Consider the following 27,639-nt stretch of genomic DNA (forward strand, 5'->3'; position numbering starts at 1 on the left):
CCTTTGGAGTAATGAAACCAAGGTGGAGGTCACTGGAAGTCAAACCTACCTTTGCACCTCAGGTTATCGCTTCATGTGCATTCCTACACAATGTGTGCTTGGACAATGGGGACACACTGGATCCTCATGAGGATATTGCCAGGGACGATCTTGACCCCCATCCTCCCCATGAACCAATGGCATTCAACGAAGCCTCAGGGAATGCTGCATGACACCCACTGGCTGCCCAAGTTTCCGGGGATGTGCAGGCCACATGAAGAGACATGTTGCACTGTTGATTTTCATGAGAATTGTATATGTGTAATGTAATATGTTTAAGAATTTCATAGTATTTTAATATTGTTCTTCTGTCTTGGCATTCATGTGTTTGTATTATCGTATGAATGTTATTGTTACATTTTTTATTGCACTTTTTTTTTTAAACAATAGCCTTCTTAACTTGGTAAAAAAAAAAATTTGTTCCAGGAGTGGAGTGGAGTGGGGTGTAGTGGGATTTCTACAATCGTTTGCAATAAATCTTTTAAAAAACACTACATATGGTGACTATGCTTCGTATTACTGTAAAATAAATCCACATCTAGAAAAGCCTTTTTATAAGAACCACAGTTATTGCTCAACAGCTGTAAATATTACAACATTTAAATACAGCAATAATACATATTCAAATATAAATTATATACTCTTAAAACATTACTATATGAAATTATTCGGGCCTACGTCAACAGTTGTGCAATTGAACAGGTCATTTATAGAAAAATAATACATACTCAAATGTAAACCATAAAAACAAATATATTTAATTAATATGTAAACAGTTGTGCAATTTAACAGGTAATTACTTTCACATCTTATCAATCATTCTTTCAAAGAGGTCCACTCTCTTCATAGCGCCTTTGCTCCTGAAGGGCTTCCTCGATCAGGAACTCCACAATAGGATTGGACCACCTCCTAGATGTGATGCCACTTGTTGCTACTGGGGTACTGGTTAGCATTCTACTGGTTCCTGTGTCAGGTGTCCAGGATGCCTCTGAGGTGGAGGGCTCCACAATATCCTAAAAAAAAAAAAACAAGGTAAATGTTACATTTTAGAAACTTTCTGCAAATATCTCCTCAAGAAATTTAAAAAGAATGTTTACGAATCTGATGTTAGTGGAATTCATGAAAGTGCTTAATTACGTAAATGATTAGTCTCACCATGAGGATTGTCATGTGATCCTCTGCTTCTGGTTGGAATGATGCCACCACCACAGGGGGGTCCATCGCAGGCCGGCCACCCAAAACCTTGTGCATGTACTGCCATAGTACTGCCATGTAGCAACACTGACCTCACCCGGGTCTGTCCCTTAGCCAGTTTTTGGAGTCCTCAATTCCTGACACACACAAACAGACAAACAACCGGCTAGTTGATACATTCATTAGGCAATTGGAAATTAGTTTAAACTTAACATCATATACCTTGTGTTTATAAATGTTAGTGAAATATATAAACATAGATCCATTTCCAAACCAAATCCATAAACAAACCTCCATTTTTGCACTCAGGTCTAAGTCTCATGGCCCTCTCTCAGAATCCAGAGTTTTGAGAACATTGGAGAAACTTAATTTCTCCCCGAAAAAAAAAAAACGAAAGGGGTACCACTGTCGGGTTTTTTTTCGGGTCGAATTTTTGAGTTTCGATATCTCTGGAAACAAAATTTCGACCCAAAAAAAAAAAAAAAACAGACAGTGGTACCCCTTTCGTTTTTTTTTTTTTTTGGGGGGGGGGTTGAGAAATTTAGTTTCTCCAATCTTCTCAAAACTCTGGATTCTAATAGAGGGTCTTGAGACTTAGACCTGAGTGCAAAAGTGGAGGTTCTAGACATTCCAGAGCTGAGATATTGAGATCCCACGCACCATTAATGCCATTATAAATATCTCAATATCTCAGCTCTGGAAGGGTCTAGAACCTCCATTTTTGCACTCAGGTCTAAGTCTCACGGCCCTCTATCAGAATCCAGAGTTTCAAGAAGATCAGAGAAATTCAAAATTTCGACACCCCCCCCCCCCCCCCAAAAAAAAAAAATGACAGTGGTACCCCTTTCGGTTTTTTTTTTCGGGGAGAAATTAAGTTTCTCCAATGTTCTCAAAACTCTGGATTCTGAGAGAGGGCCATGAGACTTAGACCTGAGTGCAAAAATGGAGGTTCTAGACCCTTCCAGAGCTGAGATATTGAGATCCCACGCACCATTAATGCCATTATAAATATCTCAATATTTCAGCTCTGGAAGGGTCTAGAGCTTCAATTTTTTCACTCAGGTCTAAGTCTCATGGCCCTCTATCAGAATCCAGAGTTTCAAGAAGATCAGAGAAACTCAAAATTTCAACCCGAAAAAAACGACAGTGGTACCCCTTTCGTTTTTTTTTTTTTCGTGGCGAAAAATTAAGTTTGTCCAATCTTCTCAAAACTCTGGATTCTAATAGAGGGTCTTGAGACTTAGACCTGAGTGCAAAAATGGAGGTTCTAGACCCTTCCAGAGCTGAGATATTGAGATCCCACGCACCATTAATGCCATTATAAACATCTCAATATCTCAGCTCTGGAAGGGTCTAGAGCCTCCATTTTTGCACTCAGGTCTATGTCTCATGGCCCTCTATCAGAATACAGAGTTTCAAGAAGATCAGAGAAACTCAAAATTTCGACCTCCACAAAAAAAACGACAGTGGTACCCCTTTCGTTTTTTTTTTCGGGGAGAAATTAAGTTTCTCCAATCTTCTCAAAACTCTGGATTCTGATAGAGGGCCATGAGACTTAGACCTGAGTGCAAAAATGGAGGCTCTAGACCCTTCCAGAGCTGAGATACTGAGATCCCACGCACCATTAATGCCATTATAAATATCCCAGCTCTGGAAGGGTCTAGAGCCTCAATTTTTGCACTCAGGTCTAAGTCTCATGGCCCTCTATCAGAATCCAGGGTTTCAAGAAGATCAGAGAAACTCAAAATTTCGACCCGAAAAAAACGACAGTGGTACCCCTTTCGTTTTTTTTTTTTCGGGGCGAAAAATTAAGTTTGTCCAATCTTCTCAAAACTCTACATTCTAATAGAGGGCCATGAGACTTAGACCTGAGTGCAAATATGGAGGTTCTAGACCAGTGGCGGCTGCTGGTCTTTCAAAGAGGGGAAGCTCTTTTTTCTTCTTCTTTTTTTTTTTTAAACTCGACTGTCAGGTGTGGGGATGGTGAAAAGAGCGAGGACTTGATGCAGAGTTGATGGGCTTTATTTTATTGATAAAAAAAAAAACAAAAAACAAACAAGGGGAATAAATTGGGAGCAAAAAAGGCAGGTAACGAGGGAGGACAGGTGGGGTAATAATCTATATAAAATAACTAATAATCAGGAAACAAGATGGGAGTCGACACAATGACAGGAAAGCACATATGGCATGACAAGCACAAGCCATGTGCTCATACCAAACATGACAAAAACACATGACCAATAAAACAAATTAAAAAGCAATTGTGCTCACACAAAATGAGACCCGAAGAACGATGAGAACACTCATAAGACACGTGTTCACACAGAACATGACAACATGAAAGCACACAGCTAGTGTAAAACACAAGCTGTGTGCTACACAGCACAAGACAAAACATGACATGAAAGCACGCAGCCGATGTAAACACAAACCATGTGCCACACAACACACTGAACAGAGCGAACACGACAAGACAGAACGCTAACGTTACGCATGAGTACGATCATAAGGTGTCCTGTGCACTCACAACCGAAAACAAACACGCGGAGAATGCATGTCCGAATCCCAACACAAAAGTGAAACCAAACTAGACAGATGTGCCGTGATTCAAACACCACGCCCGCACATGTAACAAGACACCTGACATCGACGGAAGAAATGTGGGAATTAGGCTGAACTGTAAAATATTTGATAAAAATTGCAAATACTAAGAAATATGTTACAGCAGTTCGTCTTTCGAGTAAAATACACACAAAATTCGCGACGAGACTGAGCACGAAGTCTTTAAACTAACTTCCGCTAGGGGTGGGCGATATAGCCTAAAAATTATATCACGATATTTCAAGAATATTTGCGATAATGATATTTATCACGATATAGAAAAAATATATATGAAACAATGTTTTATTGGTGATTGCAGCTGGCTGGCAGCAGCATTAGTGCAAAAAAAAAAGTATAACATAACTCCTTATCATTTTATTTTAACAATAACTACAGTAATACATTAACAATATTAACAATAACTTCAGAAGCCTGCACAATATTGTCACCTAATAAAATTTACCTAAACTTTGAAGTACAAAAAATTTAAACAAACAGCGGCAATCCAAACAAACCTTCAAAATGTAACAGTTGCCTTGCATAGTTTTTGGATTAGCATCAAATGAGGTATACAATACCTAATTTACAATAATTGTATAAAATTGGAACATTTAGGGAAAAAAAACATTTAGTGGGGAATAAATAAGAGACAATTGTAACACTAAATCTGGTAAAACTTTACACATTGCTCTTTGTATTGTACATTCATGAAAAAAAAAACAAGGTAACAAATCAAAAGGATTAATTATTATATAGCATAGTCTACTATAAAATTGAGGCATGTTTAAAATGTATAGCACAGCTGTTTAATGAGGCAGCAACATATGATCGATAGGACAGAACAAAGGCTATTAATAATCTTTCATTGCGCAAAAGTATTATGATATGAAAGGCTCCAATATATCGCACAGCGCTTATGCGCATCCCGAGCGCTGAATGATGCGCTTGAAGCAACACGGAGTCACAGCGCGCACGCGCAGCGCGTCGAATACTCCGCACTGAACAGTTCAAAGTACAAAGTAAATAAATATTGATGCGTAGCGTCGTGTATAATATACAGCATCTAGCTGTGCAATCGTTTATCGAGTCCTTTCTTTTAACAGTTTTACATTTCAGTTACTGTGCGCGTGATGAACAACAGTGCTCTGACTCTAGTGTTTTGCTCTAACAGACACCCGGCCGGTAGAAAGTAACATGATTTAGTTAACGTTACAGCAATAAAGTCCAGCAAGATAAAGTTGTGTTATGCGAAACCATAGACCTTTTATTTACAAATATAATAATAGTAACATTGAATCATCTTAGAAAGAGTTTAATCGTGTTGACTGTTGTACCCGAACTGCGGAAACTCTGAAGGAAGATTAGGCGAATGCAAAATGTACGCTAGTAGGGAAGTGGTGAAACGAGTTTTCATGCATATTTGACAAAAAAATAAATAAATAATTGTGTTGTTGGAGATCTGACCTCTTGTACTCAAACAACTTCCATACTATTGAAGTAGCGCCCTTTTTAGGAACTAAATCTTGATCTGATCCGGAGGCTGACATGCTGCTGTGTTGTTGTGCACGCGCTAAGTAACGTAAATACGCCATACGTCATCATATCATCAATATCGCGATATGACAATTTTTTATCATGTAAAATTTTATACCGGTATTATCGTGGACGGTATGATATGGCACAGCCCTAACTTCCGCGTCAGAGATTTTTTTATTGGGTGAAATCGCTGTCAATCAAAAGGAGATGCAATCCTCCAATCATCACGCGGACGCCCGGACGCCAGGCCAGCCCACTTCCCTATTAAACCCAGAGACGCCCGGCGTCCGTGGGCGGGACATAATCGCAGCATTTATCCAATGACCGTCTAGTTTAACAGCACTGAAAAAAACTGTTCAAAGCAGCCCCATTGAAGTCAATGGACACCGAGCTTCAACGGGGAAATGCCATAGGAAAATGCATGCACTGTGACGCGCTACAGGTATGCATGAGAAGGAGATCAAGTCAGACTCAGCCGACCTGCTATTTGTTGCTTATTCTGAACGAACTCGTCTTCGAGATTACCGTGTTGTAACGCATTTTTACTCATTAAAATGTTAACACAATAGTACACATTTGATCATTATTTGTTTGACATTATAAGGGAAGCTGAGCTTCCCTTGCAGTCTTAAAGAAATCTCCACTGTTCTAGACCCTTCCAGAGCTGAGATATTGAGATCCCACGCACCATTAATGCCATTATAAATATCTCAATATCTCAGCTCTGGAAGGGTCTAGAACCTCCATTTTTGCACTCAGGTCTAAGTCTCACGGCCCTCTATCAGAATCCAGAGTTTCAAGAAGATCAGAGAAATTCAAAATTTCGACCCCCCCCCCAAAAAAAAAGGACAGTGGTACCCCTTTCGTTTTTTTTTTTTTTTTCGGGGAGAAATTAAGTTTCTCCAATCTTCTCAAAACTCTGGATTCTAATAGAGGGTCTTGAGACTTAGACCTGAGTGCAAAAGTGGAGGTTCTAGACCCTTCCAGAGCTGAGATATTGAGATCCCATGCACCATTAATGCCATTATAAATATCCCAGCTCTGGAAGGGTCTAGAGCCTCAATTTTTGCACTCAGGTCTAAGTCTCATGGCCCTCTATCAGAATCCAGGGTTTCAAGAAGATCAGAGAAACTCAAAATTTCGACCCGAAAAAAACGACAGTGGTACCCCTTTCGTTTTTTTTTTTTCGGGGCGAAAAATTAAGTTTGTCCAATCTTCTCAAAACTCTACATTCTAATAGAGGGCCATGAGACTTAGACCTGAGTGCAAATATGGAGGTTCTAGACCAGTGGCGGCTGCTGGTCTTTCAAAGAGGGGAAGCTCTTTTTTCTTCTTCTTTTTTTTTTTTAAACTCGACTGTCAGGTGTGGGGATGGTGAAAAGAGCGAGGACTTGATGCAGAGTTGATGGGCTTTATTTTATTGATAAAAAAAAAAAAAAAAAACAAACAAGGGGAATAAATTGGGAGCAAAAAAGGCAGGTAACGAGGGAGGACAGGTGGGGTAATAATCTATATAAAATAACTAATAATCAGGAAACAAGATGGGAGTCGACACAATGACAGGAAAGCACATATGGCATGACAAGCACAAGCCATGTGCTCATACCAAACATGACAAAAACACATGACCAATAAAACAAATTAAAAAGCAATTGTGCTCACACAAAATGAGACCCGAAGAACGATGAGAACACTCATAAGACACGTGTTCACACAGAACATGACAACATGAAAGCACACAGCTAGTGTAAAACACAAGCTGTGTGCTACACAGCACAAGACAAAACATGACATGAAAGCACGCAGCCGATGTAAACACAAACCATGTGCCACACAACACACTGAACAGAGCGAACACGACAAGACAGAACGCTAACGTTACGCATGAGTACGATCATAAGGTGTCCTGTGCACTCACAACCGAAAACAAACACGCGGAGAATGCATGTCCGAATCCCAACACAAAAGTGAAACCAAACTAGACAGATGTGCCGTGATTCAAACACCACGCCCGCACATGTAACAAGACACCTGACATCGACGGAAGAAATGTGGGAATTAGGCTGAACTGTAAAATATTTGATAAAAATTGCAAATACTAAGAAATATGTTACAGCAGTTCGTCTTTCGAGTAAAATACACACAAAATTCGCGACGAGACTGAGCACGAAGTCTTTAAACTAACTTCCGCGTCAGAGATTTTTTTATTGGGTGAAATCGCTGTCAATCAAAAGGAGATGCAATCCTCCAATCATCACGCGGACGCCCGGACGCCAGGCCAGCCCACTTCCCTATTAAACCCAGAGACGCCCGGCGTCCGTGGGCGGGACATAATCGCAGCATTTTTTTGTCCAATGACCGTCTAGTTTAACAGCACTGAAAAAAACTGTTCAAAGCAGCCCCATTGAAGTCAATGGACACCGAGCTTCAACGGGGAAATGCCATAGGAAAATGCATGCACTGTGACGCGCTACAGGTATGCATGAGAAGGAGATCAAGTCAGACTCAGCCGACCTGCTATTTGTTGCTTATTCTGAACGAACTCGTCTTCGAGATTACCGTGTTGTAACGCATTTTTACTCATTAAAATGTTAACACAATAGTACACATTTGATCATTATTTGTTTGACATTATAGGGGAAGCTGAGCTTCCCTTGCAGTCTTAAAGAAATCTCCACTGTTCTAGACCCTTCCAGAGCTGAGATATTGAGATCCCACACACCATTAATGCCATTATAAATATCTCAATATCTCAGCTCTGGAAGGGTCTAGAACCTCCATTTTTGCACTCAGGTCTAAGTCTCACGGCCCTCTATCAGAATCCAGAGTTTCAAGAAGATCAGAGAAATTCAAAATTTCGACCCCCCCCCCCCCCCCAAAAAAAATGACAGTGGTACCCCTTTCGTTTTTTGTTTTTTTTTTCGGGGAGAAATTAAGTTTCTCCAATCTTCTCAAAACTCTGGATTCTAATAGAGGGTCTTGAGACTTAGACCTGAGTGCAAAAGTGGAGGTTCTAGACCCTTCCAGAGCTGAGATATTGAGATCCCATGCACCATTAATGCCATTATAAATATCTCAATATTTCAGCTCTGGAAGGGTCTAGGGCCTCAATTTTTGCACTCAGGTCTAAGTCTCATGGCCCTCTATCAGAATCCAGAGTTTCAAGAAGATCAGAGAAACTCAAAATTTCAACCCGAAAAAAATGACAGTGGTACCCCTTTCGTTTTTTTTTTTCGGGGCGAAAAATTAAGTTTGTCCAATCTTCTCAAAACTCTGGATTCTAATAGAGGGCCATGAGACTTAGACCTGAGTGCAAATATGGAGGTTCTAGACCCTTCCAGAGCAGAGCTGAGATATTGAGATCCCACGCACCATTAATGCCATTATAAATATCTCAATATCTCAGCTCTGGAAGGGTCTAGAGCCTCCATTTTTGCACTCAGGTCTATGTCTCATGGCCCTCTATCAGAATACAGAGTTTCAAGAAGATCAGAGAAACTCAAAATTTCGACCTCCACAAAAAAAACGACAGTGGTACCCCTTTCGGTTTTTTTTTCGGGGAGAAATTAAGTTTCTCCAATCTTCTCAAAACTCTGGATTCTGATAGAGGGCCATGAGACTTAGACCTGAGTGCAAAAATGGAGGCTCTAGACCCTTCCAGAGCTGAGATACTGAGATCCCACGCACCATTAATGCCATTATAAATATCCCAGCTCTGGAAGGGTCTAGAGCCTCAATTTTTGCACTCAGGTCTAAGTCTCATGGCCCTCTATCAGAATCCAGGGTTTCAAGAAGATCAGAGAAACTCAAAATTTCGACCCGAAAAAAACGACAGTGGTACCCCTTTCGTTTTTTTTTTTTCGGGACGAAAAATTAAGTTTGTCCAATCTTCTCAAAACTCTACATTCTAATAGAGGGCCATGAGACTTAGACCTGAGTGCAAAAATGGAGGTTCTAGACCCTTCCAGAGCTGAGATATTGAGATCCCACGCACCATTAATGCCATTATAAATATCTCAATATCTCAGGTCTGGAAGGGTCTAGAGCCTCCATGTTTGCACTCAGGTCTAAGTCTCATGGCCCTCTGTCAGAATCCAGAGTTTCAGGAAGATCAGAGAAACTCAAAATTTCGACCCAAAAAAAAAAAAAAATGACAGTGGTACCCCTTTCGGTTTTTTTCTTTCAAGTCGAAAAATTAAGTTTGTCCAATCTTTTCAAAATTCTGGATTTTGATAGAGGGCCATGAGACTTAGACCTGAGTGCAAAAATGGAGGCTCTAGACCCTTCCAGAGCTGAGATATTGAGATCCCACTCACCATTAATGCCATTATAAATATCTCAATATTTCAGCTCTGGAAGGGTCTAGAGCTTCAATTTTTGCACTCAGGTCTAAGTCTCATGGCCCTCTATCAGAATCCAGAGTTTCAAGAAGATCAGAGAAACTCAAAATTTCGACCCGAAAAAAACGACAGTGGTACCCCTTTCTTTTTTTTATTTTTCGGGGCGAAAAATTAAGTTTGTCCAATCTTCTCAAAACTCTAGATTAGGGATGCAACGATTACAGATTTTGTAAGTACGATTATTGTCTGAGAAATAATCACGGTTTAACGATTATCACGATTATTATGCATCAGTTAATTCCACAACACTACTAATGTACATGAACACTCAACACTAGATTTTATTGTGTTATTTATTGCTGCCACAACATGGTACAAATTATAAAATGAAAAACAATAACAAAAACAAAACAAAATAAAACCACTTTACTTAAAGTAAAACAGTCTTCTTTTCAATGAATGATATATGCTTTCTTTATAACTACTCGCATACATCATTCTTTATTATTTCAAGCAGACATATTTATTTGTATGAATATAACTAATCCTTATTAAAGCTATTAACAAACAGTGAATGCTTTTCTCTTTTCTTTTGTTGCTTGATCAATATTAAGGACACAGACCGCATTAGGTTTACACTGTCGCTTTAAGAAGTCGGATCTTCTCCAATGATATGCGGATCCAAATGCACTGATGCACACGGTGCAGTCACAACTGCTTAAGACATAACCGACATTTACATGAATACTGTCCAAACCGGACATTTAGACATAATGTTGTGTTGTGTGTATTTGTCTATTCAGACACGAAAGAGAGCTCAGTTGAGTAACCGCGCTGTGTTGGTCTATGAGCATGCCTGCACGCGTCGGGTCGGGTTTGTGCCCACAGAAAACCGTACAGAATACAGCTCTTTTTTTGCATCGTCACTCTTATTCAGATCTGTAGACTATGTCTGCTCTACTCATTCTCCCAGACGTTTACATTTTTTTAAAAACCATTTAATTAAACCAATTACATGTTAAGAATTTTAAATAGGCTATATAAAATAATATAGCTTCAAAATATAAAAGCTAGTAAATAAAGAGAAACAAAAAAAAACATAACAAGCAATAAACAAAGAGTGGTCTCAGTATTTAAAAGTAGGCTGTCTGAATGTTTTTCATTCAAGAGCTAGAGTGATTCCCTCAGTTTAGATACGATAAGCTGCATTCACACTAATGCATATATCTCTTTTGAAATTGTAAAAGTGGTTTGTCCTGTGGGTTTAAGAACTGACCGTGTTTACATTAATTTCGCGTCATAAAAGCATTTTGACATGCAAGTACATTTACCAATGAGTCGCTCACGGCCGCATGCACAAGCGCTCTTCACAAAGCACGCGTTAGTATTTTAAAATGAAAGCAGCCTTCACTGTGATTTTCATGGTTTTAATATACAAGCCAACTGCATTCCAAAAGACATAAATAATGCCTCTGTGAAGCATTTGTAAAGAAAATTCCCGCGGGAGAGAACGCGCACTGCAAGAGCAACGTTATAACATCAAGCAAAGCGGCAAAACCTGTTCAATGAAGCCCGCGAATGTCCTTGTAATTCGGCTCAATCCCGAACTTTATGAAATAACGTTACTATATTTTTGGAAGGTTCAAACGGTGTCGTGTGTGTGAGTGAGGAAGAGAGAGAGTGAGAGAGCGCGAGAAAATAGAAGCAAGCAGATTCAGAACACCGTTCGTTTCTAAAGCACGCTCAGCGTCATCACGCATCTGTGTTTAAAAACTAAGCTCAGACTCGATTCTGAAATTCTCTGAATCCAAGATTGTTGAGGAGAGGAGAGAATAAATAACACAATATCACATACATTAAAAATAAATTGTTCTTTTCTGAACGCCAGACCGCGTAGCGTGGCAAGTTGATACTTTATCTTGCAGACTGCTTTTCTCTCGCGTGTCACGTGACCAGTGTAATCGCAGCTCTTGCGAAATACAAAATCCCGTTTCATCATATCGCGATTTTATCGCAAATGCAATTAATCGTTCAGCCCTAGATTCTGATAGAGGGCCATGAGACTTAGACCTGAGTGCAAAAAATGGAGGCTCTAGACCCTTCCAGAACTGAGATATTGAGATATTTATAATGGCATTAATGGTGCGTGGGATCTCAATATCTCAGCTCTTGAAGTGTCTAGAGCCTCAATTTGTGCACTCAGGTCTAAGTCTCATGGCCCTCTATTAGAATCCAGAGTTTTGAGAAGATTGGAGAAACTAAATTTCTCGCCCCCCCCAAAAAAAAAAACACGAAAGGGGTACCACTGTCGTTTTTTTTGGGGAGGTCGAAATTTTGAGTTTCTCTGATCTTCCTGAAACTCTGGATTCTGACTGAGGGCCATGAGACTTAGACCTGAGTGCAAAAAATGGAGGCTCTAGACCCTTCAAGACCTGAGATATTGAGATATTTATAATGGCATTAATGGTGCGTGGGATATCAATATCTCAGCTCTGGAAGGGTCTAGAACCTCCATTTTTGCACTCAGGTCTAAGTCTCATGGCCCTCTATCAGAATCCAGAGTTTTGAGAAGATTGGACAAACTTAATTTTTCGACCTGAAAAAAAAAAAACGAAAGAGGCACCACTGTCGGTTTTTTTTTTTTGGGTCGAAATTTTGAGTTTCTCTGATCTTCCTGAAACTCTGGATTCTGACAGAGGGCCATGAGACTTAGACCTGAGTGCAAAAATGGAGGCTCTAGACCCTTCCAGAGCTGAGATATTGAGATATTTTTAATGGCATGAATGATGCGTGGGATCTCAGTATCTCAGCTCTGGAAGGGTCTAGAGCCTCCATTTTTGCACTCAGGTCTAAGTCTCATGGCCCTCTATCAGAATCCAGAGTTTTGAGAAGATTGGAGAAACTAAATTCCCCCCCCCCCCCTGAGCTGAGATATTGAGATATTTATAATGGCATTAAAGGGTTAGTTCACCCAAAAATGAAAATTAAGTCATTAATTACTCACCCCCATGCTGTACCAACCCCGTAAGACCTTCGTTCGTCTTCGGAACACAAATGAAGATATTTTTGATTAAATTTGAGAGCTGTATAACTACCACATTGGCTCCTAAGGGACTGCCTCTTGACGGCCCAAAAAGTCAATGAAGAAAATGTTTAAATATCCCAAGTGACTACCGTGGCTCAACTATATGTTTATCAAGCGACGCGAATACTTTTTGTGCGAAAAAACAAACAAAAATAACGAGTTTATTCGACTATTTCTTTTCTTCCTTGTAGGCCAGAACGAGACTTCCTTATAGATTTCCACGACGCATGCGCGAGAATTGCGATCTGAAGTAGTGTAAGCTGGCGTAAGCAGATCGCAAATCTCGCGCATGCGTCGTGGAAATCTAAGGAATTCTCGTTCTGGCCTACAAGGAAGAAAAGAAATAGCGGGGTCGAAATTTTGAGTTTCTCTGATCTTCCTGAAACTCTGGATTCTGACAGAGGGCCATGAGACTTAGTTAGACCTGAGTGCAAAAATTGAGGTTCTAGACCCTTCAAGACCTGAGATATTGAGATGTTTATAATGGCATTAATGGTGCGTGGGATCTCAATATCTCAGCTCTGGAATGTCTAGAACCTCCATTTTTGCACTCAGGTCTAAGTCTCATGGCCCTCTATCAGAATCCAGAGTTTTGAGAACATTGGAGAAACTTAATTTCTCCCCGAAAAAATAACAAAAACGAAAGGGGCACCACTGTCGGTTTTTTTTTTTTTTTTGGGTCGAAATTTTGAGTTTCTCTGATCTTCCTGAAACTCTGGATTCTGACAGAGGGCCATGAGACTTAGACCTGAGTGCAAAAATGGAGGCTCTAGACCCTTCCAGAGTTGAGATATTGAGATATTTATAATGGCATTAATGGTGCGTGGGATCTCAATATCTCAGCTCTGGAAGGGTCTAGAACTAGGGCTGAACGATTTTGGAAAATAATCTAATTGCGATTTTTTTTACCAATATTGCGATTGCGATTTAATATGCGATTTAAAAAAAAAAAGTTATTTACCTTCTGTATTAGTCGACAAAGACAAGCAATAAATCATTGTACAGTGGGGATAGGAATCCTTAGATAGCTCATGATCCGATCTACTTTTTTTCTTATTAATTAATCTTAATAACTCTTAAAATATGTATTTAATTACATGTGTAAAAACACATTCTTTAAAAAACAATTATAAAAAAAACCATTTAATTAAACCAATTACATGTTAAGAATTTTAAATAGGCTATATAAAATAATATAGCTTCAAAATATAAAAGCTAGTAAATAAAGAGAAACAAAAAAAAACATTACAAGCAATAAACAAAGAGTGGTCTCAGTATTTAAAAGTAGGCTGTCTGAATGTTTTTCATTCAAGAGCTAGAGTGATTCCCTCAGTTTAGATACGATAAGCTGCATTCACACTAATGCATATATCTCTTTTGAAATTGTACAAAAGGTTTGTCCTGTGGGTTTAAGAACTGACCGTGTTTACATTAATTTCGCGTCATAAAAGCATTTTGACATGCAAGTACATTTACCAATGAGTCGCTCACGGCCGCATGCACGAGCGCTCTTCACAAAGCACGCGTTAGTATTTTAAAATGAAAGCAGCCTTCACTGTGATTTTCATGGTTTTAATATACAAGCCAACTGCATTCCAAAAGACATAAATAATGCCTCTGTGAAGCATTTGTAAAGAAAATTCCCGCGGGAGAGAACGCGCACTGCAAGAGCAACGTTATAACATCAAGCAAAGCGGCAAAACCTGTTCAATGAAGCCCGCGAATGTCCTTGTAATTCGGCTCAATCCCGAACTTTATGAAATAACGTTACTATATTTTTGGAAGGTTCGAGCGGTGTCGTGTGTGTGAGTGAGGAAGAGAGAGAGTGAGAGAGCGCGAGAAAATAGAAGCAAGCAGATTCAGAACACCGTTCGTTTCTAAAGCACGCGCAGCGTCATCACGCATCTGTGTTTAAAAACTAAGCTCAGACTCGATTCTGAAATTCTCTGAATCCAAGATTGTTGAGGAGAGAATAAATAACACAATATCACATACATTAATAATAATAATAATAATAATAATACATCACACTTGTATAGCGCTTTTTTGGACACTCAAAGACGCTTCACATGGGACAAGGACAAAATAAAGCAAAAAATAAAAATAAAAAATAAAGGTTCTAAGGAAATGCTAGTTTGAACAGATGAGTTTTGAGTGCTGTTTTGAAATTTGATAGTGAAACAGAGTTTCTAATGCATGTAGGGAGTGAGTTCCAAAGGGTGGGGGCAGCAATGGCAAAAGATCGATCCCCCAATGTCCGGCGATTTGTGCGGGTGATCTGAGTAAGGCGGTTTGTGCCGTATGAGCGCAGGTGACGGGTGGGTTGGTGCTGTACCAGGAGTTCAGTGAGGTAGGACGGGGCCAGGCTATGGAGGGACTTGTAGGTGAGGAGGAGGAGCTTATATTGAATACGATAGCGTACAGGAAGCCAGTGGAGCTGCTGAAGAACGGGGGTGATGTGTTCCCGGGACTTGGTGTGGGTAAGCAAGCGGGCGGCTGAGTTCTGGATGTATTGTAGCTTTTGTAATTGATTAGTAGGTAGTCCATAGAGAAGGCTATTGCAGTAGTCGAGTCTTGAAGTTATGAAGGCATGGATGAGGATTTCAGCTGTTGACAGGGTTAGGGAGGGGCGAAGACGGGCGATGTTGCGGAGGTGGAAAAAGGATAGTTTAGTGACATGATTGATGTGTGTTCGGTAAGAGAGGGTGGAGTCCATTATGATACCAAGGTTTCGAACGGAGTGGGAGGGGGATACAATATTTCCATCGATAAGAAGACTGAAGTTCTGTAGTCTAGGAAGGAGTGATTTTGGGCCGGTGATAAGGAGTTCAGTTTTATTGCTGTTTAATTTGAGAAAGTTATTGTCCATCCAGGTCTTTAAGTCGGAAATGCAATCGGTGATGGTGGAGAGGATAGCCGGGGTGATGGATTTGGTGGATATGTAGAGTTGGGTATCATCGGCATAGCAATGAAAATGGAGTCCATGGTGACGGATGATCTTACCGAGGGGAAGCATATAAATGGTGAAGAGGAGGGGGCCAAGCACGGAACCTTGGGGAACACCATAGTTGGCAGGGGAGGTGTGGGAGTTGCAGTTATTAATAGAGACAAAATGGTGACAAAAAGGGCTGTTTCTGTACTGTGGTGTGGACGGAATCCGGATTGAAACGTTTCAAATAATTGAGAGGAGTGGAGATATTGGTGGAGTTGTGTGATGACGGCACGTTCCAGAATTTTTGATAATAGTGGGAGATTGGAGATGGGTCTGAAGTTTTCCAGATTGTCAGGGTCCAGGCCCGGTTTTTTCAGGAGGGGTGTGATGGACGCAAGTTTTAGTGGGGATGGAACGGATCCAGACATGAAGGAAGTGTTAATGATGTTGGTGATAAGAGGGATGAGGATTGGTTGACAGGCTTTAAAGAGCTGTGAGGGTATCGGGTCAAGCTGGCAGTTGGAGAATTTCATAGTTGAAAGGAGTTTGGAGGTGTCAGAGGGAGACAGAGGAGAGAAAGAGGAAAAACTGTCAAGTGTGAGGGGAGTAAGTTGATGTTCAGGGAGCGGAGAAACTGAGGAAGTTGATGTTAATGAACAATGTATGGTATGGATTTTGGAATGGTAGAATGACAGGAAGTTGTTACATTTGTCTGTAGTGAAAGTGGAGGTTATACTATCCTTAGGTTTGGTCAGTTTTGCAAATGTGGAGAATAGGGTGCGAGCGTTGGAAGAATTTGAATGGATGAGTTGTGAATAGTAGTTAACTGTTTAATAGAATAAACTGTTCTTTTCTGAACGCTAGACCGCGTAGCGTGGCAAGTTGATACTTTATCTTGCAGACTGCTTTTCTCTCGCGTGTCACGTGACCAGTGTAATCGCAGCTCTTGCGATTACAAAATCGCGTTTCATCATATCGCGATTTTATCGCAAATGCAATTAATCGTTCAGCCCTAGATTCTGATAGAGGGCAATGAGACTTAGACCTGAGTGCAAAAATGGAGGCTCTAGACCCTTCCAGAACTGAGATATTGAGATATTTATAATGGCATTAATGGTGCATGGGATCTCAATATCTCAGCTCTTGAAGTGTCTAGAGCCTCAATTTTTGCACTCAGGTCTAAGTCTCATGGCCCTCTATCAGAATCCAGAGTTTTGAGAAGATTGGAGAAACTTAATTTCTCTCCCCCCCCCCCCCCCCAAAAAAAAAAACCGAAAGGGGTACCACTGTCGTTTTTTTTTTTTTTGTGGGGGGGGGGGGGGGTCGAAATTTTGAGTTTCTCTGATCTTCTTGAAACTCTGGATTCTGATAGAGGGCCATGAGACTTAGACCTGAGTGCAAAAATTGAGGCTCTAGACCCTTCCAGAACTGAGATATTTATAATGGCATTAATGGTGCGTGCATGGGATCTCAATATCTCAGCTCTGGAAGGGTCTAGAACACATGTGTCAAACTCAAGGCCCGCGGGCCACAACCGGCCCGCAAATGAATTATTTTTGGCCCGCATGACAAAATGTATTTATTTTTAGAGCTGGCCCACCGTTATATCGGTTCAAATTACGTGGGAGCACTGTGTCACGTGACAAGCAATGACGCGTCACCATGGAAACATGACCGCGAAAGCGTCACATTCTGGGCGGTAACCCGGATGAGTGGCCATTATGGGGGCACTCGGATGTAAACAACAGCATTTACTGCACTATGTATGTACTACGGAACACATTATTACACTAAAAAACACAGAAAAAACCCTTGGTAGGTACGAAATCATATAGAGAAGGACTTACCAAGCAGGAGAGAGCGTAATATTTTGACAAACTAAAGTTAATATGTGGTAATGGTGAGCTTCTATAGCCCGTACTGCAATTCTTCCTTCTATTTTCTTGTTCCGACATAGGCTACGCTCAGATTGTCAGTCCAAAAAGCACATGAAATCCGTTTCAAGCTAGCAGCTACATCCATATGTGGTTTGAAATCCTATTCAAATACCATATGCCTCAGTCTGAACGATCGGATTTCGGATGGAATGCAACTTTCACGCCACATAAAATGTAACGTTAAACATCAGTTTTAGAGGAGACATGCTGCAAGTCGCTGCCGAAACAATGCTGTGTTGTTGCAAAGTGCCGGACGAGCAGAAAAATATTATTTCTGAAACATGTATTGAAACCGGCGCTGACAAGAAAGCGGAAAAAGCCGTACCGTTGCATAACAGATTCCTACCGTTCTGCCAGTCAATGTCAGTGCCGTATTGCTGATGCTGTGCCTCTGTCAACCACAAACGCCTTCTTTCATCAGTTTTTGCACTCTTCTCTTTAAAGAGCATATTGCAGGTTAAAAAAAAATCGAAATTTATAGATAACCTTGTATGAAAATACCATATGAAAAGTTAATGCAGGATTTAAAATGTTTTAAAACAACATAAGGGCACTAATTTAGAAGATAAAGTGAGCGTTTCTTGGACTGCTAGTAAAAACCGCTTTTTTTTCAACATCGCGTCATTTGACGTCATATCAGGGAGCCGCAGCCTCGGCTCAGTGAGAGCAGGCTGGTGTTCAGTGAGAGCGCTCGTCAGGCAGTGTGCTTTCGTTAGTTTTTGCATTTTAATTTATCATCGTCATGGAAATTATTGTGTTTGTGGAGATTGCAAAAACTCCAGCCTGTCAGGACTTCAAGATCCAGTCCACAAGTTTCCATTACAATAAAAGTGACGGTGCTATATAGCATATCTTTCGTTCCTGGTGCGGTTTGAGCAGGTGAAGAGACGGGATTTCTCTTCTCCATCGGCTCGGAAAACGCGGTCGTGTGTAGCGTTCACTTCAGATCAAATGATTAGCATCCCGGCGATATGATGGAGTTCAACATGGTATGCCGAAGCAAGTATATTGATCGTCGTATACTACCAATGGCATCAAATAGTGTTATATAATAGGTAATTAGTCATGTCATGCCCTATATAGAACTTGTAATTGAAAAACAAAATTGGTTGTTTAAATACTCAAATCTTTAATGTTCTGTTTATGTTATAACCTAGGTGAAAAATATGTATTAAAAATTTACCTGAGTATAGCCTATAGTATAGAAATATTATAGGCTACTCAAGTAAAGTTTTTATACATTTAATAGTATATAAATCTACCCTAAACATACTAATGTCTGCTGGCCTGTTATAGGATCATAATAATCTGTACAATATTGTGAGCACAGTGTATATCGTTAGCGAACGTGTATACTATAAGCACGTCTCTCACATAAAAGGCACCTGTCCTGTTCTCCACTGCTTCTCACACCACAGCTCAAATTTTCTCTGACCATTCTGTCTGACATTATCCTGGCCTGTCCCTGATCTCTTTAGCATAGCAGGCTCATAACTTTATGGCTTGATCCGTCATACGAGTATTTCCTCAGCGTCCGAAATGTCATGCGATCCATTGTTTTCCTGTTGTGTGAATCGACGGCTCTCCCGCTCATTGCGTCACGCCCGCCACGCCCATTTTCAGACGCGGAAGTAAAATTTTCTCACAAAAACGACTGCAGAAGCTTCTATAGCGTGTTTATGCGTATATTTTAAAGAAAATCTAGTTCCTACATTGTTTTTCTATGCATTGACTCGTTGGGTCCTCTAACCTGCAATATGCCCTTTAACGTTTGGTAGTCTGTAACTCAAAAGGTATTTTCCCCGATGTGACAGATTAGTACAGACCAAAACTCGGCCATTTTTCAGCATAAATAATCAGCCAAATTTGAAGGAAGGTGAACTTTGAAAAGGTGGACTTTCATTTTTGCATTTCTTTCTCTTGCTATAGGACATTTGATTTTCCTTTGAAGTAAATAACTTTTGTAAATAACCATAAGAAATTAGTGAAACTGATTTTATTTATTAATTTTATTTTTTTTATTTCCTAATTAATGTTGTTTTATTGGCAATAATATATAGACCTTGTTGTTTTCAGGTTCATAATAATAATACGTTGTTTCAATAAGTGTTTAACCTGTCCGGCCCTTGACCTATAGCAATTTTTTGATCTCGGCCCACTGTGTATTTGAGTTTGACACCCCTCATGGCCCTCTATTAGAATCCAGAGTTTTGAGAAGATTGGAGAAACTAAATTTTCAGTTTCTCTGATCTTCTTGAAACTCTGGATTCTGACAGAGGGCCATGAGACTTAGACCTGAGTGCAAAAATGGAGGCTCTAGACCCTTCCAGAGTTGAGATATTGAGATATTTATAATGGCATTAATGGTGCGTGGGATCTCAATATCTCAGCTCTTGAAGTGTCTAGAGCGTCAATTTTTGCACTCAGGTCTAAGTCTCATGGCCATCTATCAGAATCCAGAGTTTTGAGAAGATTGGAGAAACTTCATTTCTCGCCCACCCCCCCAAAAAAAACGAAAGGGGTACCACTGTCGTTTTTTTTTTTTTCGGGGGGGGGGGGGGTCGAAATTTTGAGTTTCTCTGATCTTCTTGAAACTCTGGATTCTGATAGAGGGCCATGAGACTTAGACCTGAGTGCAAAAATTGAGGCTCTAGACCCTTCCAGAACTGAGATATTTATAATGGCATTAATGGTGCGTGCATGGGATCTCAATATCTCAGCTCTGGAAGGGTCTAGAACACATGTGTCAAACTCAAGGCCCGCGGGCCACAACCGGCCCGCAAATGAATTATTTTTGGCCCGCATGACAAAATGTATTTATTTTTAGAGCTGGCCCGCCGTTATATCGGTTCAAATTACGTGGGAGCACTGTGTCACGTGACAAGCAATGACGCGTCACCATGGAAACATGACCGCGAAAGCGTCACATTCTGGGCGGTAACCCGGATGAGTGGCCATTATGGGGGCACTCGGATGTAAACAACAGCATTTACTGCACTATGTATGTACTACGGAACACATTATTACACTAAAAAACACAGAAAAAACCCTTGGTAGGTACGAAATCATATAGAGAAGGACTTACCAAGCAGGAGAGAGCGTAATATTTTGACAAACTAAAGTTAATATGTGGTAATGGTGAGCTTCTATAGCCCGTACTGCAATTCTTCCTTATTTTCTTGTTCCGACATAGGCTACGCTCAGATTGTCAGTCCAAAAAGCACATGAAATCCGTTTCAAGCTAGCAGCTACATCCATATGTGGTTTGAAATCCTATTCAAATACCATATGCCTCAGTCTGAACGATCGGATTTCGGATGGAATGTGACTTTCACGCCACATAAAATGTAACGTTAAACATCAGTTTTAGAGGAGACATGCTGCAAGTCGCTGCCGAAACAATGCTGTGTTGTTGCAAAGTGCCGGACGAGCAGAAAAATATTATTTCTGAAACATGTATTGAAACCGGCGCTGACAAGAACGCGGAAAAAGCCGTACCGTTGCATAACAGATTCCTACCGTTCTGCCAGTCAATGTCAGTGCCGTATTGCTGATGCTGTGCCTCTGTCAACCACAAACGCCTTCTTTCATCAGTTTTTGCACTCTTCTCTTTAACGTTTGGTAGTCTGTAACTCAAAAGGTATTTTCCCCGATGTGACAGATTAGTACAGACCAAAACTCGGCCATTTTTCAGCATAAATAATCAGCCAAATTTGAAGGAAGGTGAACTTTGAAAAGGTGGACTTTCATTTTTCCATTTCTTTCTCTTGCTATAGGACATTTGATTTTCCTTTGAAGTAAATAACTTTTGTAAATAACCATAAGAAATTAGTGAAACTGATTTTATTTATTAATTTTATTTTTTTTATTTCCTAATTAATGTTGTTTTATTGGCAATAATATATAGACCTTGTTGTTTTCAGGTTCATAATAATAATACGTTGTTTCAATAAGTGTTTAACCTGTCCGGCCCTTGACCTATAGCAATTTTTTGATCTCGGCCCACTGTGTATTTGAGTTTGACACCCCTCATGGCCCTCTATTAGAATCCAGAGTTTTGAGAAGATTGGAGAAACTAAATTTCTCGCCCCCCCCCCCAAAAAAAAAAAACACGAAAGGGGTACCACTGTCGTTTTTTTTGGGGAGGTCGAAATTTTGAGTTTCTCTGATCTTCTTGAAACTCTGGATTCTGACAGAGGGCCATGAGACTTAGACCTGAGTGCAAAAATGGAGGCTCTAGACCCTTCCAGAACTGAGATATTGAGATATTTATAATGGCATTAATGGTGCGTGGGATCTCAATATCTCAGCTCTGGAAGGGTCTAGAACAGGGCTATTCAATTACAAATTCAGTTGGGCCAGATTTTCAAACCAAGAAGGTTAACTGGGCCAGTTATTTCAACGGCGAAGCAGCTCGTAATGAATTTTTTTTAAACTAACACAAACAAATTTGTTAAAAAACATGTAAGGTTTATTCATTGTTTCTCTTTTAACTTTGGTCAGTTTGCACAGCAAAATGTGCATAAAAACAATGAAAGACCTGAACAGAATCTGAGGTCTTTTCAGAAACTTTTTCCGCTTACAAATGAAAAATAAAAATAAAAAATAACCTAGGCACCTCTTGCCTACACATACCTACATATCTGACCATATCTGATCATAAAGTAATAAAAACAAAATAGTGCACAGTAGTAGGCTATTCACATTAGCAATAACATTACGTTTCCTTTTGAAACAAAATAAACATCTCGATCACATTTGACCCAGGAACATCTTAAAGTGCATAAAATTAAAAGTGCATGGTATTCACAACTATAACTGACACATGTAAAAAAGCTTTACTACTGCACATTTTGCAGGAACATATAAAATCAACACATTTGATATTAGGTATGCCTTTGCTACACATCCCACATTATATTGATGCAGGCTACAGTTAACCTGCTGACTTAGTGGGAGAAGTGACATTTTTTGTTTTGAACGAGAGCAGTGACTTTAGGCTCGTAAGTTGTCAATGCAATCCGAAGGCATTGGTGGAGAGTACTGTCAGTCAGGGAACAACGAGAGTTGCTTTTTATGGAGTTCATGTGTGAAAAACTTGACTCACATGTGTATGTTGATCCAAACATACTGAGCATGACGATCGCTACTTTCTTAATGTTAGGGAACTGATGTACGTTGATATTAGTCCAAAACACTGCATGTCCGTTAGTACGAAGCTCCTGTGCCATGGTAACAGATGACTGCATGTCAGCAAGTTCAAGTTCAAATTGTCCCTCGTCAATGGAAGGAACCACTTCCTTTGCTCTGGCGGATAAGTCCCCTTCTATAGCAACAGTGAACGGGTCTCTGACAAAAACGGCCACCTCTGTGGGCAGAACAAGTCCATCCAATCGACCAGCAAAGTTATTTTTCAACTTCGCAATGAAATCTGTCATTACATCCGTAATTTGTGCGGGGGATGAGATGCGCGTGCGGAGTGTCGGAAAATGCAGCATTCGGCCTGTGCTCAAATCAGTTGCAAAAATGTCCAGTTTAACTTGGAATGCGCGCATCTGTTCCACAAGGTCAATGACAGTTTTGTCTCTGCCTTGTAGTGCCAAATTTAGATCATTCAGGTGTTTGAATATGTCGCTCAGAAAGCAAACATCGGCCATGAAGTTGTCATCTAGTATGCGACTCAAGTGTGCTTCAGCCTTCTTTTGCTTGCTGCTGCGGAGGAAAGTTACGATCTCCTCTCTGAGACCACAGAAGCGTTCGAGTGCTTTGCCTTTAGACAGCCACCTCACGTCATTATGCAAAAGCAGGTCGTGGTGCTCAGCGGACATTTCTGACAGCAGCATGCGGAATAAGCGGTGTTGGAGGCTTGATGTGGAGCGAATAAAATTAATTATAGCCATCACACTGTCCATTGTCGTTTTGAGTGCCCCACTTAATTTTGCGCATAACACCGCCTGATGGACAATGCAGTGTAAGGAGATCAACTGAGGTGCAACAGTGGACCAACGCGCTGCCAAACCGTTCACTTTCCCTGTCATGGATGGAGCCCCATCTGTCACAAGCATGCACACACGGGTCATATCCAGACCATTGTCTTTAAAAAAAGCGGAAATTTTCCCAAAGACTATTTTGCCCGTTGTGTGTCCTTCTAACGGCAGTAGGCCGAGCAGCTCCTCTCGGAAGCATTTGCCGTCAAAAAACCGGACATATATGCACAGCTGAGCAGTATCAGTTTTGTCTGTGGACTCATCTACTGCTATAGACATAGTATCAGCTTTCATCAGGTCTCCTAACAGCGTTTCATACACATCTGCAGCAAGAATTTCAACCCTACGAATGTTGGAAGTATCTGACAGTGGTACGTTTTTAATAGCAGATGCCACGCTCGTTTTAATTTTATCGTCATTTATCACCTCATCCACGACGGCAAGCATACAGTCCTTCACAGTTTCCGAGTCTGTGAATGGCCTTTTCTTTTTTGCCAATATCCAGGACACACGAAGTGATGCTGCGGTGGCTCTCTCTTGGGCTGTGAATGACCGCACCATGGTAGAACTGCTCCGGTTGTAAGATGCAATCAAACTCTGCACTTTTGCAGCCCTCTCTTGAGATCCCTCGGGAAAATTTGTGCGGAAAGTCTGGTGTTTCTCAACGTGGTGCCTCCGCACATTGTAATCTTTAAGTACGGCAACGCACTCATTACAAATTAAACACATCGGTTTGGCGTTTGGGTGTGGCGGTAAAATAAACAAGTATTTTTCAGTCCAAGCAGGGTTAAACTGACGGTTTTCATTGGCAATTTTACGTTTCAGTGTTGAGAAAGACATATTGAAAATAATCTAGGCTACTACCAGCACGCTCTGTATTGTTTGCGTTTTACGGGCAACGTGGTCTGTACTACTTTATGAATTTATGTAGGGGGGGTGCGTTTTTGACGGAACCACGGGCTGGGCCATTTGGACATTGCTTTCGGGCCGCATGTGGCCCGCGGGCCGCCAATTGAATAGCCCTGGTCTAGAACCTCCATTTTTGCACTCAGGTTTAAGTCTCATGGCCCTCTATCAGAATCCAGAGTTTTGAGAAGATTGGACAAACTTAATTTTTCGCCCCGAAAAAAAAAAAAAACGAAAGGGGTACCACTGTCGTTTTTTTTTTGGGGAGGTCGAAATTTTGAGTTTTGATATCTCAGCTCTGGAAGGGTCTAGAACCTCCATTTTTGCACTCAGGTCAAAGTTTCGTGGCCCTCTATCAGAATCCAGAGTTTTGAGAACATTGGAGAAACTTAATTTCTCCCAGAAAAAAAAAAACGAAAGGGGTACCACTGTCGTTTTTATTTTTTTCGGGTCGAAATTGAGTTTCTCTGATCTTCTTGAAACCCTGGATTGTGATAGAGGGCCATGAGACTTAGACCTGAGTGCAAAAATTTAGGCTCTAGACCCTTCCAGAGCTGAGATATTGAGATATTTATATGGCATTAATGGTGCGTGGGATCTCAATATCTCAGCTCTGGAAGGGTCTAGAACCTCCATTTTTACACTCAGTTCTAAGTCTCATGGCCCTCTATTAGAATCCAGAGTTTTGAGAAGATTGGACAAACTTATTTTTTCGCCCCAAAACAAAAAAAACAAAAGGGGTACCACTGTCGGTTTTTTTCGGGTCGAAATTTTGAGTTTCTCTGATCTTCTTGAAACTCTGGATTCTGATAGAGGGCCATGAGACTTAGACTCGAGTGCAAAAATGGAGGTTTTGGCCCCCCCAGTGCTGAAATATTGAGATATTTATAATGGCATTAATTCATTTCAAGCACTTTATTTGTCCCCAGGGGGAAATTTTTAATGGTGCGTGGGATCTCAATATCTCAGCTCTGGAAGGGTCTAGAACCTCCATTTTTGCACTCAGGTCTAAGTCTCATGGGCCTCTATCAGAATCCAGAGTTTTGAGAAGATTGGAGAAACTTAATTTCTCGACCCCAAAAAAACGAAAGGGGTACCACTGTCGTTTTTTTCGAGTCGAATTTTGAGTTTTTCTGATCTTCTTGAAACTCTGGATTCTGATAGAGGGCCATGAGACTTAGACCTGAGTGCAAAAATGGAGGTTCTAGACCCTTCCAGAGCTGAGATATTGAGATCCCACGTACCATTAATGCCATTATAAATATCTCAATATCTCAGCTCTGGAAGGGTCTAGAACCTCCATTTTTCAATTTTTTTTGTGCGAAAAAATAAGTTTCTCCAATCTTCTTTGAACTCTGGATTCTGATAGAGGGCCATGGGACTTAGACCTGAGTGAAAAAAATAGAGGCTCTAGACCCTTCCAGAGCTGAGATATTGAGATCCCACATAATTATCAAAATAGTGGGTTCGCGGATGGTGGAATTTTGGGACAGCGCTTGGTGCTACAGACCCCGGGGCCTGCTGAGTGCAGTAAAATAGTTATCACGACAGGCACTTTAGTTAAAATGTCTATCAAATATACTACCCGAAACCCCATTCAATAGATTGCAGGCGGGATGGTGTACAACATAATGGTATGAAACTCATACAGGTTTGGAACAACATGAGGGTGAGTAAGTGATGACAAATATAATTTGTGGTTGAACTATACCTTTAAAGGAATAGTTCACCCAAAAATTTAAATTAGCCCATGATTTAATCACCCTGGTCTCTAGCCATCCTTGGTGTACATGACATTCTTCTCTCAGACGAAAACAATCAGAGTTTTATTAAACAATGTCCTGGCCCTTTCAAGCTTTATATTGGCTGTAAATGGTTGTTTCTGTTTTGAAAGTCCATAAAAGTGCATCTACCCATGATACAAGTGCATCTATCCATCATAAAAGAGCATCTAACCATAAAAAATATATATTAATATAAAATATTTAAAATATTCATATTTAAGTTGTGCTTTAGATTTAAGTCAAATCCATATGTTCTTTTGGCCGGAAGTTATTTTACTTTATAAAGTTTTAAATACAGATATTTTTCTTACATCTCCATCTTCCTCATTACTCCACATAAAGTCAACATCTGAGATATTTTCATCAGCTATATGTTCAAGCACTTCAGAACTGTATATTCTGCACATGAAAAAGTTTAAAAAATATATCGGTACTGTCACTGTGATATATATATATATATATATATATATATATATATATATATATATTATAAAAGAAATTTCAATCAGCATCACAGAAAATGTGACTTCAGAAACAGGCTTTCAAACCAACTGTCCATTCTAGTGGACAGACACATTTTAAAAAATCCTGATTTAAAACATGAAATTCTACAGTCGATTTTTAACTAAACGTGCCCTAGAATGTTTTTTTTTATTATTATTTTATAATGTTTCCTGGGTTGCCCTTATAATGTTAGTATGTTTTTTAGATCCAAAATAGTCATAATTTAGAAATAAAAGGCATTTTTCCTAGCCTGATTTTAGATTTGAACGTTTGAAGGGGCGATTTTGAGAGAAAGATTAGCCTACCTGTCTGAACTTGAACAACAATAACACATCAGCTCGATCCGAGGCCAGCTCTTGGCAAGTTGAGGAAATAGCCGTCGGTGAAATGTTTGGAAATTTCCAGAGAAAATAAAATTAATCCATTGTTTCTTCAGAGGCTCGGATGAAGGAACTAAACAATACTTTTGTGTTCATGTGAACGTCCAAACCATAGACCGTACAAAATAGGTCCAAACACTGATCTCTATGCGGCGGTATTTCCCATTTCCGGTGAAGGTCTAAATATGCTCGATAACTTCCGCCGATCGTAGAGTCCAATACAATAACGAGAATTTCCATGGTCAACATGACATCATGACTTTTGCGTAAACATACGCCACTTATCAGTCTGCCATGGTTATACTAAAGAAACGTTAGTCACAAAAACAGACACCCCTCGTTGTGTTTATGCTTCTTTTTAAAATTATATTAAATAAACATAACTATATATAAAATATCTATAAACGTATGGAA

General features: G+C 40.2%; 1 protein-coding gene across 1 annotated transcript; it reads right to left on the reverse strand.

Annotated features, from left to right (window-relative positions):
* Positions 1–774: 774 nt before the first annotated feature.
* Positions 775–27,619, reverse strand: LOC148981773 (uncharacterized). Its single transcript, XM_089129739.1, has 3 exons — positions 27,151–27,619; positions 1,195–1,370; positions 775–1,052 (listed from the first exon to the last, which is right to left on the reverse strand). The coding sequence occupies exons 2-3, from the start codon at positions 1,309–1,311 to the stop codon at positions 864–866; spliced, it is 306 nt and encodes a 101-aa protein (XP_088985865.1). The 5' UTR covers positions 1,312–1,370; positions 27,151–27,619; the 3' UTR covers positions 775–863.
* Between the last annotated feature and the right edge of the window lie 20 nt (positions 27,620–27,639).

This window comes from Pimephales promelas, chromosome 4 (genome assembly GCF_988280905.1).
Source record: "Pimephales promelas chromosome 4, fPimPro1.hap1.1, whole genome shotgun sequence".
Classification (NCBI taxonomy): Eukaryota; Metazoa; Chordata; class Actinopteri; order Cypriniformes; family Leuciscidae; genus Pimephales; species Pimephales promelas.

Excerpts from the sequence above, each read along its gene's own strand:
- LOC148981773 (XM_089129739.1), bottom strand. The coding sequence starts at position 1,311 with ATGGCAGTACTATGGCAGTACATGCACAAGGTTTTGGGTGGCCGGCCT. Across the intron at positions 1,053-1,194 it reads ATCACATGACAATCCTCATG|GATATTGTGGAGCCCTCCAC; the intron begins GTGAGACTAATC and ends TTTTTTTTTTAG.